General features: G+C 45.1%; 1 protein-coding gene across 2 annotated transcripts in view; it reads left to right on the top strand.

The window, feature by feature from the left end:
* ABCD2 (ATP binding cassette subfamily D member 2) overlaps positions 1–9,949 on the top strand; it is a 49,593-nt gene extending 39,644 nt beyond the window's left edge. Inside the window, exons 8-11 of one of the 2 annotated variants that reach the window (XR_014228081.1) lie at positions 1,950–2,034; positions 2,771–2,896; positions 5,513–6,153; positions 6,897–9,949. Coding sequence is in view for 1 of the 2 variants with exons in the window: in XM_082310841.1 (XP_082166967.1) it covers positions 1,950–2,034; positions 2,771–2,896; positions 5,513–5,723 (422 nt within the window). In the remaining variant the exon portion in view is untranslated. Of the gene's footprint in view, positions 1–1,949; positions 2,035–2,770; positions 2,897–5,512 lie in introns of both variants that reach the window. The other variant, XM_082310841.1, reaches the window with a different exon arrangement.
* Positions 9,950–19,733: the final 9,784 nt, after the last annotated feature.

Raw genomic sequence — 19,733 nt, 5'->3', positions numbered from 1 at the left:
GATCTGGAAGAAACTGTATGAACGCAGGCACTGCCTCCCCAGGCACATGTGCACACGTGTGCAGCCACCCTCACCCTAGCTCACATCCAGATCCCTGGAGCTTGCCTATATTCTCAGCTTAAAAATGACAGAATATAAGCAGCAGCCTGAACGTTGTCTTCAGAAGCATGGTTGTTTCTATGGCTTTCATGAAGGACCATTCCCATCCCTTGCCCCTAGAACCCTTTGTCAAAAAGGAGTGATCCAGGTGGTCTACAGACTTTTTTGGAAGCGGAGGGTGTTGGTGGAGCAGGACTCCAGCTCTCTGTGTCATCCCAGCACTGGGGCTGCACAGAGCAGCCACCTCTGTGTATCTGTTCCCTTTGCCAGAGTTCATCCAAATAGTGATTCAGTTAATCATTACACAACTCTGTCTTTGCTAGGAGCCCGCTGATAGAAAGCACTGTGTGTGCCCCCAGGGGGGTGCCCACTGGGATCCTGAAACAAGAATGGAAGGAAACTAAGGAAAAACAATAGGATCACTGAAGGCGATGTATTCCTGGTGTGTGCTTGCCTGTTTTTTAAATCTAACTAGTTATATACACAGGCATTAAAAAATCATGACATTACATTTTGCAATTTTACGCAGAGCAAATTCTTGGAATTAAGCCTCTAGCATTATCAATTTCTGTTTTCAGTCACACAACCTCTCACCAGATGCTTCACTGAGGTTTTGTTCAGACCTACCAAGCCCTGGTGTAGCACCGAGCACGGGCAGAGCACTCGCCAGCCTCCTGCACCTTCACAAGCCCCACTTGTCTCACCTTTCTTCAGGTATCAGGAATGACACAGCCCACCCTCCTTGTTTGACCTTGTTGACAGTCTTTTCTGGCAAATGTTTATTTTCAGTTGGGCAGTGGCAGAAAAGGGTTTTTGGTTGTGTTGTTAATTTTTTAGTTACAGTGCTTCTGGGCTGATTTGGAAAAATGTTCTCTTCCTCGCTCGGCCCTGCTCCAGCTGCCTGTCTCATGAATAGATGATCTAGTGAGAGAGATGTCTTATCAGATTTTCTCTACATCCACACTCTCCCTTTTCAAAACTCATCTATTTTGCCACATCTGGATTGTTTGATTGAAAACTTACTTTCAGTAGGGTAATTTGGTATTTGAAGTTTTTCATTAGTGGGAACAAATCATGCCAGAGTACTCACAGAAACACAGTCCACCATAAGATTGCAAGTAAAATGCATCATGCTCCCGTTGCATGTATCTGAAAGTGATAAAGAAAAAAAATAATTTAGAGGCCATGCAGAATATTAAATAAGGATACCCAATGTTATAAGAGTTGTGGGCCATTTCTAATACAAGGTAGCAAGAAGTTTGTATAGAAAATCCTCCTGTCTGTACGCAGTTTTGTATGTTAGCTGCTTGTCTGTGCACACAGAAGGCATCCCTCTGTCTGCATCTGTGTTTCTGTTGAGTTTGCCGACAGTTATTCTTTGCCTACAGTAGCGAGCAGAGTCCAGCACTGCTCTTTATGCACTTTATGAACTTTATTTCTTTGAAATTGTTTTTAAATTTCCACACGCACCTTTCAAGAAATAAGTGCAAATTGTTCTATAAATTGTTCTATAAAATGAACATGACAGAATGAAATTATTATACAAAGGTAAAAGATGTTTTTTCAAAGGGATGGTAAGTAAAGGTTTTTGACAATACCTACATGACCAAGAAGGTTAAATTCCACTTCCCAAATTGACATGGTATTTGGGGAATTTTTCCAATTGAGTGCCAGTGGAAAGGCATGGAGGTATTTCAGAAGATGTGATCTGGAGCCCTGAGCTGTCTCTTCTGCAATGGAAATGCTCTTTATGATTTTGGTTGCAGATTGTGGAGTTGTTGCAAGTGAAGCTGCATTTCCTTCATAAACTTACATTGTCCTGACACGTTTTGTTTGCATTTTTTTAAAAGGCTGGGATGCCATTATGGATTGGAAGGATGTCTTATCAGGAGGAGAAAAACAAAGGATGGGCATGGCTCGGATGTTTTACCATAAGTAAGCATTTTGATTTGTTCTTTAAGTAGCATCTGAAAATGAGGAAGAGTTTTGCAGGCTTGCTGTAATAGTTTGAGCAGTATTAGACTGTAATCTCTATGCAATATGCAATACTGCTAGACAGTTGCACAGGACCGCAGACCTTGTTGTTTATTCGTACAAGCTCTGCTTTTAGTTTGGGCGATGCTTCTTACTTAAGCTTGCTTTTGGCAACATAGCATTGCATTTTCCAGATGTTCCTTTCTTTAACATCTTAGGTGCAAACATCTTCCCTGCATCTGTCCTACAAATATTACGGAAATCTGATGGACTGTCGCAGAGGCCATGGGAGTTTGAAAGCCAAGCTCCAAAACGTTTTGGTTTAGGAGACTGCAAGCACGCAGGGGCAGCCCAGTCCATACATAGCAATAGATAGAAAGTTTCTGGGTTGGCTGTAGCTACTGCATGACTTGATGACAGGACAGAATAGTACTAGGTCAAACTAGAACATAGAAATTAAATCACTGTGTACTCAGATGGACCAGGAAATAAACCTCATTTTTCCTGGAGCCTGTCTCTGCACTTGAATAATGCATGGACACTTTATGTTGTTGCTAGCCAGCTTCCAGCTGTAGATGAGAGACAGTTGTCTGGCAAAAATAGCTCTCTCCTTTCTGTTGTTCTTTCAATTAAACATCATACATAGGAATACTGTCCAAAACATAGAAGAGTAATGTTCTTTATCTGCTTTTGAAAGGCCGAAATATGCATTGCTGGACGAATGCACAAGTGCTGTAAGCATTGACGTTGAAGGAAAGATATTCCAAGCTGCAAAAGCTGCTGGGATATCCTTGCTTTCTATAACACACAGACCTTCTCTTTGGTAAGTATGGTCAGGGATTTATCATGGTTCTTGCTTTTAGCTTTCTGGCAGGCAGTGGATTGGCCTTTATTCTTCATACTAGGGGAGTTGTTTAATCAATATCTACTGCACTTTCTAAGATAACTTCTCTACAATAATAGTGATGTAAATGCATTTAGCACTGATTTTTTTCATTCTTTGACATGTATTTATTCCTCCCTCTTGGTTTTTTTTTGAAACGTGATTCAGTTATTAACTATTAATAGCAAGATGCAGGTATCTAAGAGGCAATTAATTAGTCCACCACACCACAGCCACAACAGATACCACCAGATTATTCTGTAAAGGTGCCAAAATACATGAGCTATCCCAGGGAAGTTTACCAGTGCAGGGAGAAGATGGGAAACATGGCAAGTGGTTAAACTACTCTTTGTTCTTCCATAGGAATAATACATCTGGTGTTTTAACTTGTGTCCTCTATCTGCAGGGTTTGTGAGCTTTCAAAATTTGATTGGCTATTAAAAAAAGAAATATTGGAATTCTAAGAAACATCATTCTAGTGAGGGAGTACTAAGTATGGAAGAGTCCCTCAAAGGAAATAAATGTAGTTACTGAATACATAAAACAACCAAATACCTTAAAGGGCAAAAGGAGATCAAGAAGGTGTAAGCTAACATTAGCAGAGACTATTTGTTGTGAACTCCTTGATCTCTACTGTCAGATTGTTTGCTTTTTTTTAAACTGATGACAAAAAAATATTACCAGTCTGTTGCCTCAAAGGAAAGAAATTGTATCAGTGTCTGCTTCTCTGAAAAAGAATGGTTTCCCCAGCATTCCTGCTTCCTCTGTGTAGATGGTGACAGTGGAAATGGCTTTTGTTGGATCAGGACCTAAATGTTAAGAAAAAATGAGTATTCTGATAGGAAAAAAATGTCACGGAGACATTTGTTTTTAAAATAATTTAAATTACACTTAAAAAGAAAAGTAGTATTTACATTTTTTAAAGTTTGGCATTATTTTAAAACCACTGCTCAAGAAAACAGGTGTTTGAGAGCATCTTACTTACAAATAATGATGATGCAGAGGGAAGTTATGCAAAAGAACTTGTGAGAAAGATCTTTTGAGTTCAGTTTCCTGCTGACATTTCTTGTTTCCTAGTACTAGTGCTATTCAGGAAGGTTTGAGATTGTTCTTGTAACCTCCACAGTGTTACTGAAATGATCAGAAATCTAATGATTTGTGGGGTTCTGGAGAAGTAAACAGAAGTGCTGAGTATTTAGAAATAAGCATCGAAGGCCTTTAAATTAGGTATGCTTCCACAGGGACTGCACTGCATCGACAAAAACTGGGTTCACATGCTGTTTTCTCCTCCTCAAGATTATGCTGGGAAACTTTTGCTCTTTTAATCAAAATATTGGCTGCTTTCCTAGACCACGAACATTGGACGCCTCAATCACCTATCTTAGCTTCCTGATTTTTTGGGGTTTTGATAGGGGTAAAATAGAGGCATAGGTTAAGCATTTGGTGTCACAAAGAATAATATGCAAGAAGTGGTGAATATAAGCCTGGTGTTGAATCTCGTTTGAGTCCCATGTCATAAGCTATTGAGTTTATTAAACTGTCACATTCCCTGGATGGGATTTATAATCACTGTTTTATGATGTGTCTCATCTTCTATAATTTATAGTGATAAATTACACACTCATACCATCAGCTCTGAGGGAACTCTCTGCCCTTCCTCTTGCACCTCCTGATAAATGTCTTGTCAGGTCTTGACAAACTCCGCATGTACACCTTTGAATATTTTCGGTGCGCACACCCTGATACTCACTGAAAGATCTGTGACTCCTACACAGACTTTTTTATTTTGGCCCCTTGCAAACTGAAGCATGTTTTAGGACTGGAGGTTTCTTTAGCCAAGCTTATAAGATGCAGGGGAACAAACTGAGGCGTAATTTGAACAAACTAGAGTTTTATCAGTAGCCTCAGGTATACCATGCCTGTCTGAATGTATTTTCTGCTAAAGAGGGAAAATGTCTCTCAGAAAGTGAGGTAAATAAAATAAACTGGGACTAGCATCCCTGGGGGAGAAGGGAGCCTTGTCTGCTGCTGCTGTTCCAGCTTCTGGATCAAAAGGAGTCTGGTGGAGTTGCAGTGAAGGCAACTGTAGCCACAGAAACACTGCTAAGAGGGAGGCAGAAAGAAGGAGGCCGCCACCTTGGCCAGGGACAGCAGATGATGAGGGTCCCCTCCACAGCCCTGCTGCCCGCTCCTGCCCGCATCGCTGCAGGTGAGGGCCTCGGCGAGCCCGGCCATGCGGGCTGCTGGAGGCAATCACCGTCCCAGCTGGGGAGCCCACACCGGTGCCAATAGCCTACAGCTGGCACCTCGCTGCTGAATTTTACTAGATGGACTAGGGAGTCCTGGTGACAGGCTTTGAAATACCCAAATCCCTTTCGAAAGAGCATCCTGGGATTATGAATCACGGAAAAAATGTTTTACCCAGTGATCCAAAACGGGCCAACTCTCAACTTCCTGAGAAGCACCCCTGAAAAGAGACACAGACGTCCAAGTTTGCGTGCAAAAATGAACCATCTGTTCCCTGAGCCGTTACTAATGTTTTCGTTTCTGCTGCAGGAAGTACCACACTCACTTGCTGCAGTTTGACGGACAAGGCGGCTGGCGTTTCGAGCAGTTGGACACCGCTATCCGTCTATCACTGAGTGAGGAAAAACAGAGACTGGAATCCCAACTTGCAGGAATTCCTAAAATGCAGCAGAGACTGAATGAACTGTGTAAAATCTTGGGAGAAGACTCAGTGCTTAAAACAATGGACAAAGAGGAATAAATAATTTATGGTTTATGTTTTTAAAGGTATTTTTTTAGTTAAAAGCATTACAAATTCAGCCATTATCCTTTGCATGCATTGTGATAGAGGCTTAGAGCATAGAGAAACACAGCCAGCAGAAAATAATGCTCTGAATGCTATGTAAGACATTAGTGTTTTAGTATTAAGGAAGTTGGTTGAACTGTGAAAAGAAAATAAGCAAGTGCACAGAGTATAAGATTAGTCATTGCAGCTTATGTTAATTCCTAGTGAAAGCCCGATTCACTGCAAAATACCAACACACTTAGGTTTTGTAGGCAAATTTTTGCCTGAGACTTGGCCTGCAGAATGTGCTCTTGTACCAGGTCACTGTGTGCGTATGACGTGCCTGCTACGCAGAGAAAACCTGGCATGAAACTCAGGCATGGAGCACGGCAGAGGCAGCATCTGGGTGAGTGTGCAGATGCATGCAAAAATCTCATTTGGGTATAAGAAACATTCTTTCAGCCCGTGTAAAACCAAACTCCTGTTCTACTACTGAATCGCACACACCCCTTTACCTGCATTTCCATAGGAAATAGCGTAATAGGCTGACCAGAAGACAACTGTCCAAGCAACCCGCTGCCCTCACGACAGAGAAGCAGGGATAGAGCTAAATATGTAATATACTTGTGCTGTACTTTATGCCATTATGCGTAGCTTCAGAGGCTCTTTGCCCGTCATGATACATCAGTTCCTTTGGAGGCTTATTTATGTCCCCTATTTAGTAACCCCTGGTGGGGGGGATGGAGCACTGGGCCTGGCATCAAGTGACTTAGTTTTTTACTTGACTAAGTCATTCATCTGCTCCATGGGTCTAATCCAGCCGGTGTCCATCCATGACCCAGTTCCTCCATTGCTAAAATCATGATATAGACGTTTGTTCCATGAGGCACTTTGTGACGGGAAGGACTGTAGGAGAGGAAAATGTCAGTTTCTAACACTGCACTGAATTCTCAGGCATGGCTGTCCTGCCGATTAAAATGCTCAGCACTTATAAAGGTCTGTGAAAAGTTAGAGCATTTTGTAACCACTAATTAATATGCCTGCCGTATTTTGGTAGAGTGGCTGAACGCTGCCCTCCCCACGAGCAAACGCACCAGTTAACAGCTTTGCTTTGCGGTGCGCTCACCGATTGTCCCATCTGCTTTTCAGGTCAGTAGGAACCTGGTCCCCAGTCAGTCAGGGGGTGCTTTAAACAGAAACCCCTAAGACAGTGCTGGCCTGAGTGCCTTGCTGGAGGCAAAACATGGTGAATTAGAAATAAAGATGTGAATGGATTTGGGAGCTTCTAATCTGCTCTCTCTGAGTGCAAGTGCACAGCAAACAGGCAGCCCGGGAGTGAAGATCAGGAGGGGTAAGAGGCTTTGGAGGTGAGTAAATGAGCCTTAGCCGAGATGTAGCAATCCTGAAGTTTGTCAGTTCTTTTTTTCCTAGGAGAGGTGTGATTCCTTAGAAGATTTCTGTCTGGTGTGCTTAGTCTGAGAGGGGCAATGCATAAGCTGTTAAGAACTGTTAAGAGAGGAGAAATATTTTGGGGGTATTTGCTGAGCCGGGAATGTGTGAGCACCCTGAAGTTAATATAAATTGTTTCCTTTTTCTGATGCTTCAAGAACAAGGGGAAGGTGAATTAACTCCATCTGCCAAATCCCAGTCCAGTGCACTAACCATTAGCCCATCTTCCTTCTCACTGTGTGCTTGGCTTGCTGCTTGGTACGGCACTTGCACCAGAAAATGGAGTAAGTCTGCTCCCTGTCCTGCTCCTCCAGAGTCTGTGGCTTGATTGTAACCCTGTAACTTGTCCTGGTGACAACAGTTTCTTCCTCTCATTAGTTTTCTCTGCAGAGTCCCCTGGGACGTCTCACTGACACAGAAAGGAATGCTCTTGGGAACCTTTGAAAGGGATGAGAAATTAGGGTTCAAGATAATAAGATATTGTGTTGTCAAGTGCAGACTGGAGGTCACTGCTGTGGTGGATGACATGTGCGTGCATTTTAATTTGCAAGTGTCTCTGCTTGTCCCTCTCCCTGAAGGCTAGCTTTCCTCCTTCTCATCTTCAAAGAAAAATTCAGAACTGCTAAGGAAAAGAAGTCAGCCAAGAATCTGTTCTCGGTGAGCATAAATGAGATGACTGATGATTTTAAAGGCTTGCACATTTCTGAGTTATGTTTCTCTAAGATGGTGATGAACAAGGCACACACCATATGCGTGTCCTTGTCCCAGCTGCAGCATATCCAGCCACAAAGCCACCTTTCCACAAGCCTCTCCCAAGGCAGGAGCTGAGGTGGAGAAGGGGCATTACTGTTCCCCACCCCTCCGTTAAGCACTTTACTATGCGGCTGGGAGCTAAACCTGTCCAGTCCCTGAACGAGGAGGACACTGAAAAGTGCTGACCAATTGGCCCAGTTCGGCACAGCTCCAGGTGCAGCCCTGCAGGCTCCCAGCCTCCCACCAAAGCTCTGCCGTGGCGCTTGGCTTGTTGGCAGCCGTTACGGGCAAATGCAGTGCCTGCAGCCTGCTGTACCGCCTGGCAGAGGTCGAAGGTGGCCATCCCTCACGGCACAACAGAAACACACCTTCTGAGGAAACCGTGTTTAGAAGAAGAAAGTTTGTTTGCTGTTTTTTTAAATAAGATTATGCATAAAACATACAAAAGATACGTACATTACTGATGAAATTTTAATGAAAACTGAAATCACACCAGGATCAATGTAACAGTATTTTCCGTCAAGTTTGATATCTATGTCTTGGATTTAGTAATAGACTTAACCATTCCCATTCAGTAATATAATGTAAAATATCCTAGCATCTCACCCAGCTGTTTACATTCTTGTAGGCATGACAAGAACATTAGAGGCTGGTATGAGAAGAAACCCTTCTCTAAATAGGAACTTTCTCAGTAATACCGAGCCAGTTTTTGAAGGATTTTCTGTACCGGTGGCTCATTATTTTTGAAGTTAGTTTTGTGGCTGGAAGAGAAGCTGCCCTGGAGACTTTCTGTGCAAACTTTCTGCGTTGTTCCAAGGGCTAATTGAGATGGGATTCTCCGGTTCTGTTTCTGGAGAGTTTTACCTCTGGTGTAATACAGGGCGTAAGCCAGCTCATTTTGTACTGCTTCGGACCCAGCCAGGAAAGCACGAGCAGAGGTGCACTCTCCCTGCTCAGGGAATAGCTCAGGGAGACGCTGTTCTGGAGCCGAGGCACGGGGAACACTTGGCCCTCGCAGTGCGAGAGGGTCAGAGCAGGGCAGGATGCCTTGGCGGAATCCTTTTTTGTGGTGCAATGAGAGCTACTCATCAATGTTCATTCCTTTTCTGGCGTTCAGGAGCTGTGACTCCCCAGGAGGCCGAGGAAGTGGCTTTTTGGCCTTCCTTCTGCCCGTCATATCTAGCTGGAGCTAGGCAGATCCAGCTCGTTGTGTCACAGCATCTGTGCATTCAGGGCTGGATACTGCGAAGTGCTGGGTGCACCTAGCCTCCTGTGAGCACCCGCTCGTCCCCAGGGCTCAGGGCAGTCGGGACTTGCCTGGGTCTGCATCCTAGAGGAGTACAGGTGCTGAGCAAAATTCATACCAGTCTCAGGCATGGAGTAACTGTACAATAAGAATATGAATTATCTGCATCAGCTCGCTTAGATAATGCTGGGATTTTTTGCAGAATCTTCAGAATGGGAGGATGCATTTTTTGTGCATGGGATTTCAGTATTTTAACCTAGGAGGAGTTTGTTTTTCACTTAGTTTTGGGACCAGAGTCATTCCTGGTTTAGACTTGGAAGCCCTCCTTCCACAGGGTTGGAAAACCCCACGTATCTTTTAAAGGAGTTTTTTGAAACCAGTGGGATTTGTATTTGCGTGAGGAATGAAGGACTGACTATTCAATAGGATATTTTAGGGAAAATTGCAATAAAAATTATATCCTAAAGCAAATGAACACATCTACAGTCCCCTCAATATGTCTGAATGATGATAATACATGTCAAAGTCAAGTTTACGAGCCTGTGATCAGAGATTTCAATCGTATATAGAATGAAATCCCCCTGCTGAGCTGTTCATGAAGCTTGAGAACTGAACTGCTAATCAAATGTGTCTTTGTTTTGTTTATGTTTGATATTAATGCCTTTTAAGAGCAGACAATTTATAAAGCAATAAATTATGCTTTACAGTTGTAATTTATTCCAACCTTAAATAAAACATGTTGCATTTACTTTGAGTTTACAGTGTTCCTGATGAATCATTCACAGAGCAGTCAGGACCTGCCTGTGTGTGCTCCGGGAGCCCCTTCCCATCCCTCGTTCTGTGATGGGGTAGGAAAGCTTGGGGTGGATGTTGTGTGTTTGCAAGTTAAAACAAGTGTTTCATTTCTAGATCAGGCTGGCGTCAAAGGCTGCTGTGAGGTTTCTCGTGTCTCGTGCCCATCCACTTCAGCGTGGACCTGATTCATGGCGGGAAGGTGACAAGCGCTGCCGCCGCTTTCTGGGGAGCTCTGCAGGGAGGCTGGGCACCGAGCAATGTGCCAGGGGACGGCGTCAGTAGTGCAGCATCAGGTGGCCTCAGCAGCATCACTCCCAAAGGGACCCTCTGTAAGGTCTTTGTAAGATGAAGTTATGCATAAAGCATCAGTGTCACAAATATTACAAGCGACTGCCCATGTTGGCCTCGAAAAGGAAAGCGGTTTTTTTTAGGGATTAAGATAAAAAATACAGCCTCTTTAGCCCTTCAGACTACCAGGGTATGAGGACATCGGTTGACTCCTTAGCACCCAGAGCTGACTTGTGTCTAGCCCCTTCCCAGCTGCGTGGTGAGGGACAGTGAGCTGCTGTGTGGTGATACAGGACCTGGATTATGCAGTTGAGGAGTCCGTGGCGATGGTGGTCACTTGAGAACTAGATCCTTATGGGTGACTGAAGGCCTGTCCCCCGTGCCTGCACCCCCTCAGAGGGAGAGCACCAACAGAGAGCAAAGTCCAGGATATGAGCCATGAGAAATGCAGTTTTGGGGGTCTCTGGGGGGCTGTAGGACCACGCCGGGACTCATGCATCAGAGCAGGAGGAGACAGGCTATATTGTAGTGGGGGAGGTGAGCTGAGAGCTGCGAGGTTGCACTTGAGTTTCACTTTTTTTGGTAAGACACGCTTTGGTGTCTGCTCTTTGGAGAGCATTCCTGCTTTCCGAGCGGGTCACCAGAGGACTGGCGCCATGTGTTCGCTGTGAAGTGCTGGAGCCCTGAGCCTCTGCCCAAGGGCTAAGTCCTCCCAGAAGAGACGGGACAGCAAGGCTCAAATCACGAGAGCAAAAAGGACTCAGGAAATATTCAGAGCAGAGGTGTTCAAAGACTTCCCACAGGTGAAATTTTCTAGTAAGTGGGGAATATCTGGAAGAACACCTTACACTGTCTCTTTATGGCCTTATTTCTGATTATGGCTCATTCTGCAGCACCTGCTTTGTATTTTTGAAATTAGCGTCTTTAACCTCATGTAAGTGAGACCATCTATGAGACGGTAACAGTGACATATTAAAAATACTGCACCCATCCAGCGCAAGTCTGATGTGTATGAACAATCTGGTTTTAAACAGGTAATTAAAAAAGGGAGAAAAAGATTGTGATGGTGGCTGGTGCAGGGCTGAGGAGCCAGCTGGTTCCTGGGGCTGAGCCCCCAGTGAGAAACCAGGCTGGGATGAGGTCTGGGAAAAACCAGTCCAGGAGAGCCCATGGGAGGAGCCAGGTGTTGGAAAAAGGGAATAATGAAACCTGTCTTGGACATAAAATAATTATGCAATAGCACATCATTTTTCTTCTGTTGTCATCAAACATATAGAGACAAGCTGGCCCTGACACAGCATTTGTAGGATACAAACAACAAGAGAAACAAAAATGTTCATTTATTGATCAATTTTAGCATGAAAATTGTCATAAAAGTTATTTAGATTGAAATGTCTTTGAAAGAGAGTTTATATTTGTTGTGGTTTAGAGCTGCATTTCAAATAGATCAGATTCATAATGCTTTTCATAAAGATTTGGGTCTTTGGGAAGTAGAAATTATTCTCACCATAAATGATAAGCAAGATATTGAAGCAAACCCAACCTATTTAATATTTAAAGCAACCAAAAAAATTGCACTCAGTAATTCTAATATTCATGTCCTCTGTGTCTCAGTTAAAATGTTCTTCTCAATGACAGCCACACTGTGCTACAAATACATGAAATTTATGAGACACTTCTCTATCAGTTGGTGTTTCCCATGCCGGTGTGTTTGGAGATCTCTGTCTTTATTATATGGGTTGCAGTAAGTCTTCCTTCCCACCCTTTTGGCCCGCTTTCTGTCCCTGCCGGGGTGGGTGCAGCGCTGAGCCGGCCGGGTGCCGGTGCCCCCCTCCCCGGGAAATGCACTGCATAAACCTGCGGGTGAGCAGGAGAAGTCCTTGAGCATCTCATGGCCACACCTTGCAAATGGTTTTTATAGGTGGTCAGCAAACACCTTTAGGAAAAGTCATAAGAAATAAATGTCTGCACAACTGAAATGATCAGTAGCTAACACGGTACTAATGCAAGGTAGTAAAGTGCAACAACCAGTAGTGATAAAGCTGGGCTTTGCCAGATGTATGCACATAATAATAGGACGTTCTTGCACTGAGCAAACACATCCCAGTATCAGTTTATGCCTGCAACGCCAGGGTGGTTTAAAAGTTGTACAGCTCATACTCATGAAAAACAAATAATCCTCTTTTAATCTTAGCAAGTGGTCATCAGAAGCACACAACTGCCTTTCATAATGTCCTTTGGAGTATTTCTAGGTAACCCACAAATATAACCAATTCTTAAATAATGGCATGCCTTGTCTGAGCTCTGCTGTTCAATCAAAAATCCCTTTATATCCAGTATGAAATGGCAGCCGCAGAAGCAAAAGTCTGAAAGTCCCCATTTCCTTGCTGGTGCAAAATGAACATCCAAGGAGGTGCTGTTGCGGTCCCTTGCTAGCCTATTCTTATGCTGTAATCATGTTACAGGGAATTCAGTCCCTGTCTAATCGCTGATCTTCACTTATGTATGTGCCATATGGCTCATTGCTGAGCATCAGACAATGAGGACTCTGTTTATTAGACTCTTCTTGCTTATGTTATTATGGGTGAAAAGAAAGAGTGATGAATGCATTTCATGCCAAGATGAAAGTGGGGGCAAGGTATGCCGGCCTGGGAGAACGACCGCGCTTCCTTTGTAAGGACTTACTTCCAGGGACTTCTGAAGGGAGGTTCAGGTCCTCTTTCAAGTCATGGGCTGAAAACTGCTTGTCTGAGAGAGGTTTTAATTAACAACCAGGAGAAAAACCCTGCTGGCATCATCAGTTTTAAAGGTATTAAAAAATGTCTGTTTCTTAAAAATGAGCCTGCTAGATGTTCCCTTAATCAATCCGATCTGGCTTTGTCAGTCTCCCGTGACCTGCTCGCCCTGCTCCGACGCTGGGCTGCTCCGTGAGGATGGAGCCGTGCCGGTGAGGGCCGCGTGCCCCGGCTCCCCGCGGGACACCACCGAAGCGCCTGCTCCTCCGCCCCGCTGAGTGCCTCTGGGAAACCCGAGGTTATTGCACCAGCATGGGCTCCAGCCTCCCCAAACCCCTTCCCCTCCAATGAAGGATTATTTCCTAAAAACCAATCTTACTCTCCTGGCTTTAACTCTGTTCTGCCTGTCAAAGTTTCCAGTGGAGGCTGGAGTTCCCAGGGGCACCTTGAAGACAAACCGGATCAGATGGGCCAAAGCGTGCTCTTACCTAGGACATAGTTCAGGGTGTATCATCAAATACCTGCCTAGCCTGCTGTGAAGTGTAAGGCCATATTCAAAGTGTTTTGGTTTGTTTTGTTAAAGCCGTGCTCGAAGGTGTGTGTTTACTTTGCTAACTCAGAGCCTTACGCTGCTGCAAAAGGCATAAATGAGATGCAGAAGTTGGAAGCCGACAAATTCAGGCTCGAATGAAGCCAGGACAGGTTTTGCTTCTGATGGATGCTGGGCACAGGGCGTTGCTCGATGGCATCTATGGCTTGTGTTAGGCGGTGCCAAAACAGCCCCTCCTGGCCGACGGGTAATTACGAAAGTGGGAACTCCAGTGCTGCTGGAGTCAACAGGGCTGCAGCGCCTCGTGCTTTCGGGGACAGCTCAGCCAGCATGTGCTGAATGCCACTGCAGAGAAAAGCTACTTGTGAGTTTGGGAGGAAAGGCCGGAAGACCTGGAGCCATGAAGAATGAGTCTCTCCAGCTCTTTTCCTGCGTTCATAGATAGGCAAGTACAGGCAGACCCAAGCCGCCCTGCCCCAGCACTCATGAAAGCATGCTTAGCCAGCATTGCCCACCTCGAAACGGCACTTCTTCACACAGCAGCTGGCTTGTGTTACCCATGCCAGGCTGAACACGATGCTGGGCTGCACTAAACGCAGCGCTGGGCTGCCTCCAGATCAGAGCAGGCTCCTGCCGTGCCAGCCTGGAGCATGGGCAGAAGACCTCTGCTGTCTGCATCCACCTGCCCAAACAGGTCTTAAACTGGCCGTAATCTGGGTTTGTGCTCTAATCCCATCTGACTGTCACGATCTTTTCAAGTTTTTTTGGATTTCTTGTGGGTGGAGGCAGAAGAGGCATGGCCGCACGCTCTCCTGAAGAGTGAGGCGTGCGTGAGCAGAAACTATTTGCTTTGTTGCACTTGAAGCTGAGTCCTCATCCATAGCGCGCTCGGGTGGGGGCGAGAACACAGCTCTGCCGAGTGCCGTGGAGACCTTACGGTCTCAGAGTTTCACTACCAATGCAGTTCATCAGCATGCAGGAATACTTGAGAGCTGGGAGAGCTCTTCATCACCTCTGTCTTGGTTCATTTACCTAAATTGGTTTCTTCTGCAGTTGGCTGAGCACCAGATCCAGGCACAAATAACAAGCTTTTGAGCAGTCTTACAGGCTCAGATTTCCTGTTCCACGTGTAATGTTAAGCCTCAGGAATCCTGTTTGGAAAGTGCTGCTAAAACTCCAGTCTTTCTGGCAGGAAAGAAAGGTGACGCCAAGTTGAACACCACGTTGAGTAGTGGAGCCAAATTTATTGCCAGTGAAATGCAGGGCATGTCAGGGAAACTAAACAAAACAAATGCTTGGTCCATGAAGCTTAGAGTCACCAGGCACCTCTAGCTGTTCTTGAAAGGTTTCCTTAATGACACTGATCAGATTATTAGAGAGGAACTTGCAAGAACCCACATTACTGCTGAGTTTGCAGACTCGTATCAGCGTAGCATTGCCAAGGTTTGCTCGCGAGCCAGGCTTGCTCCCTTCGCAGGATAGCTAGAATAATTTTATTGGCAAGCATCTCCTGTAAAGATTATTGATAGTGAGTGCATTCTGATGATGACATATGCAACTCCTTTTGCTATGAGCAAGCTAAGAAATTGCCTTTACTTTCAGGCACAACACATAAACTAATGACTTGATTCATGACCCTTAATGTTATGAGGCACTTAAGGGTTTGTTTTGCATTAATATAATTTTAAGGTGCTCAGCAGCTCTTGGGAATGACTGACTATGCAATACACCATGGAATAGATAATTGGTGAGAGCTGAAGTCAAAATTATTCATAGATCCTAAATTCCTTCTCAAATTCTTTTCCCCATTGTTTGCATGGTGCATTCCTTAATTGGAGCAGATCTGCATCCTGAGCAGCACTGCTGTGGGCAGGGCTCAGTAACCACAGCATTTCCCAAGAGTTTCATGACTGTATCTCTGCCAGGCTGACGTTTTACTAGCTGAATGCTCGTCTGCCACGCTTAGGAAGCCTTCAGTGAAGATGATGTAAGCTTTGCAGGTGTAGATGAAAGCTGAATTGAATTTGGCCTTCAGTTACGCCTTGTTGTGTAGGACTGACATGACTGATAAGCTGAGGGGCAAAAATATTGGGGAAAAAATGAAACACATCTCAGTTTCCTTCCAGTCAATTCCAGCACTCGAACCGGTGCTGTCTGCCTTTACAGAAACCAGCTGTAGTAGGCTGGGAAGCGCTCTCACATTGCCTAGGGCATAGCTTTGATCAAAGAACCTCAGCTTGCCTCTCACAAAGCTTTCTTCATGCACCTGATATGGGATCCTGCCTTAGATAATGAATCATGATGCATTTAAAAGAAATGAAAGGATTCACGTCAAACTCTGCCTCTAATCCCAAGCAGCACCTTGATCATTCCTCCCGTGTGCAGCGTGGCAGGGCAGCGACAATCCCGGGCGGTCACTCATGGGCTGAGCACCCGCAAATGCAGGTCACTGCCACCTGAGAGGGCGAGTCGATATTTCAGGGTGCATTGCTCCCTCTAGCTTATGAGCTTAATCGAAGGGGTAGGAGAGCTAAAATTAATTTTTAAACAACCTGACTGGAGGGTAAAAATCATCTTAATTAAATCTCATTCATTCTTTCTCTGATCCAGCAGGCAGATGGTGCTTCCCTCCTGCACTTTGAAGAGGTTAGCCCAGAGAGGCTCCCAGAGAAAGCAGATCTGAGACTGTCAGAGCTCACTTTCAGACAGGTTTCCACTGCAGGGATCACGGCCTGTCTGTCCATGGACCAGAGAATTTGAAGACGACAGACAGGATTAGAGGGACATGCTCCCAACCCTGTCCTTCCATGGTGAAATAAGGGGGTTGGATCTTTTGGAAAAATCTTAGGTTTTTTTCTCCTTGTGTTTGTGCTTCTTTTTATTCACTGAGTTTTGAGCACAATTGCTTACAACCCAGGCTGGCTTTCTTGAGAGGAGGTGCTGGGGAAGGTCCCCGGGACAGGGGGCTGCCACACGACTAGCTGGCATACGCACCCACAGCACCGCTTTGCATTTGGCTTTGCCTGTGGTTCATAGTTTCAGGCTTTACTCTCTGGGCGTGAAGCTAGAAACAGGTTGCTTTTATGTATTTTATTTTTTAAAAAGGCTGCAGCCTTCTCCTCTTTACTTACCTCTACAGAACTGGAATTCGGGGGGTGGGGGTGGGGTGGGGGAATCCAACTGTTAGGAGATTTGTAATAAAAAAAGTGAGAATTGGCTTTGCTGAGAAAACAGCTTAGTCCCCCCAGCCCCTTTCAGCTTAAATGTTTGTTCTGTATTGCAAACACAGCTGCCAGCCCGGCTTCCCCAAACACCATGTCCTCCTGGCCCCAGTGAAGGAGCGGGGCAGAGGCCAGCAGCAGCAGCAGCGGGGTGTCCTTCTGCAGGCTTCTGGGCAAGGAAACCTTGCAATGCACCCTGCCTCTCTGCTAAAGCCCCCTGCCATGGCAGAAACGATGGGGAAAGGAGGAATACTTTAGCCCCTACCTCACACTGATGAAGTGAGGCTAAAGGCTCGGAGGCTGAAAGGGCAGCTGCACATCAGAGAGAAAAGCAAGCGGTGCGGCAGAGGAAAGGGAAAGCCGGGGCGGAGGGAAGCCAGGGAATGCTTCCCCTCTGGGTGCAGCAGCAACTTTCTTTTGAAGACCAGAAGCAGCGCATCTTTGAAGTTTGTTTCAAGCTGAGTACCTAACAGCTCTGGGGGTGTTCACATAACCGAGATGCCTGGCAGTAGTTCCAGCGATTGTGCAAGGGCTGCCATGAAGTCAACCAAGAATGAGACTAAGGAGCCGCTCCCCAGCTGGAGCAGCGGGGTGGGACTGCCAGCCAGGGACGCACTCCCTAACCAACCGTAAGGGTGAGGTGGAGCAGCTGGAAAACCACTCCTGCTGCTGCGGAGAGACCTCATTCCCACCCCAAAAGAGCCTGCCCACAGCCAGGGGAGTTGCTGCCCACCTCTAGCAAATCGTTAGAACCAGGCTGACTTCAAGCCCCTGGACCATGGGATGTTAGCCAGCATTGTACAGGCCAAAGATAGTTTAAATGCTGCTTTTTAAACCCATTTGTAGAACATTTTTAAACCCCTGGTCCTTATGGGAAACCAGATGCCTTTGGGAACCTCTGGCCACATCCAGCCATGACCATGGGAATGCCTTTCTGGCATGCTATGGTTTCTCCGCCTGGACACCAGCACTTCCAGCGTCCTCCTATCATGCTAGGAGACACTCGCCCTAGCCACCCACCTGGGTCCACTGATAAGCGTGATGAGCATGTGGGGCACAGGGACAGACTGCAAGGGCCACCTGATGCTTTGTGTGTGGCATGTGCTGACACAAGTACCCACAGCAGCCAGCTCCCCATCCCCCTGCGGAGGGGACTCTGTCCCCGGAGTAGGAGAATAGCCAAACTGGGTGGCTGTTGTGTGGGTGAGACACAAAGCAGTGTGTGAAGGCTGTTGGTGGATTGCCAGCCAGCTCACATGGATGTGAAATTACTCTTTATTTTCACTGTAATCAAGAATTTTGAGAGCTATTGTTATGCCTCATGTGGATGCAGCACCACTCAACATTGCCAGCATTGAGTTACACCCACGTACATCTTTAGGTATGTATGTCCCCTGGTGATTATCAAACACGTGTCCTGAATGCAATGGCAAGACTGGAATGTTCCTAAACTGCTGGTTGCTGCAGCCTGGGAAATACGTGGGTAAAGTTTTGTGGTGTTTATGCCTTTTCGGTGTAGTCTTCCCTCTGCATCCAGTCGACACTGCCTTAATATGGCTGTCAAGGCATGCCACATATATATACTGCGTAAATAAACGTGGAAAATGTGTTTTCTGAGGAGCGCTGCTGCACATGCCATAGCCAGCTGGACCTACGAGTTACGGAACATGACGAAATGTTTCCCTGCCCGTTCTTACCAAGAGGTATTTCAGTATCATTTCCCTGGTGATTCAAAACCTGTTTCTTCATGCTTCAAAACTAGGTGCTATGTGCACGAGATGACTTGCACAATCTGCTTCCAGTGGCAGAGTTCAGACATTTCTGATACTTACCTGAAGAATGGAGCAAGGTTCCATGTTTGCTAACGCCACACCTCAAGCAGCTTTGCTTACAAATAGTGATATTTTTGCAAAACAACAAATATTGGGTTGTTATCTTTGTGTTTCTGGTTTCTGAGCCTTTCGGATATGGCTAATCTACATTTTCCTATTTGCTTTGCGAATATGAGCAGTGGATACTTTCTTATTAATCTGGAAGGATTTTACTCTTGCATAATTATGTGTGTGCAGGAGCTTGGGCTCTATGGACAATATCAAATCTTTGAAATTCTTGATAAAATTACAGAAACTGGCAAAACTGATGTTTTATAAAATAAAAAAAACCCCTTTGTCTTTATCTATGTCATCTAACAAAACAAACCAAAAAGTTTTGGTTTTCTTTTATATGTATACCTTTGAACTGAGTCAAGCCTGGAAAATTTCAGTCCTCCCAGAAAAGATTTCACAAGATTTTGTTAGCAACTAAAAAGTGGTTTGTATCATAGTACATAAATCATAGTATTTGCCACCCAAAAATCAATTTCTAAAACATGCTCAGTAACAGAAGATAGCTCAGCACGTGGCCAAAGACAGTAACACAGGTTAAAGTTCAGATTCATTTGAAAGAACATGATCTACAGGTTAAAAGAAATACTGTAAGTAGTAGTTCAGTTAGAAAATATACAGGAAGGCCTGTATAATTAAGGATGATTAATTGAGCATTCTAGAGCAATAGATGTAATTATGCTGAAGACTGAACAGTTAATTAGATAGTGGTGGATATTAATGTGTATTAGTATGTAGCTGGATTCTGGGTCTACAGGCCTTAGGCACAACTCATCGCTTATTCTTGTTGCCTCCCAACTTAGGGGTCAGAGGGAAAAGGCAGCGCAAAGGCTTTCATGGCAAATCCTGTCTTTGTAACGAAATGGCTGCCCACACAGGCTGCCTGGCCAAGGCGAGGCAGGAATTGCATCCTAAGTTAAAAGCAGTATTATGTCAGTTCCTTTGGTTTCTACTCAACTTCAGACCAAACTTTCCAAGGATCTCAAGAGGGTTTGCCGAGTGAATGAGCTGCTGCACTGAATTTAACCAATGTCTGCGTGGTTTAGCTTGAGTTTGAAAGACAGTT

Source organism: Platalea leucorodia, assembly GCF_965183815.1.
Source record: "Platalea leucorodia genome assembly, chromosome: 4".
Taxonomy (NCBI): Eukaryota; Metazoa; Chordata; class Aves; order Pelecaniformes; family Threskiornithidae; genus Platalea; species Platalea leucorodia.
The sequence above is the reverse complement of the archived record's forward strand: the minus strand, read 5'-3'. Positions and strand labels throughout refer to the sequence as shown.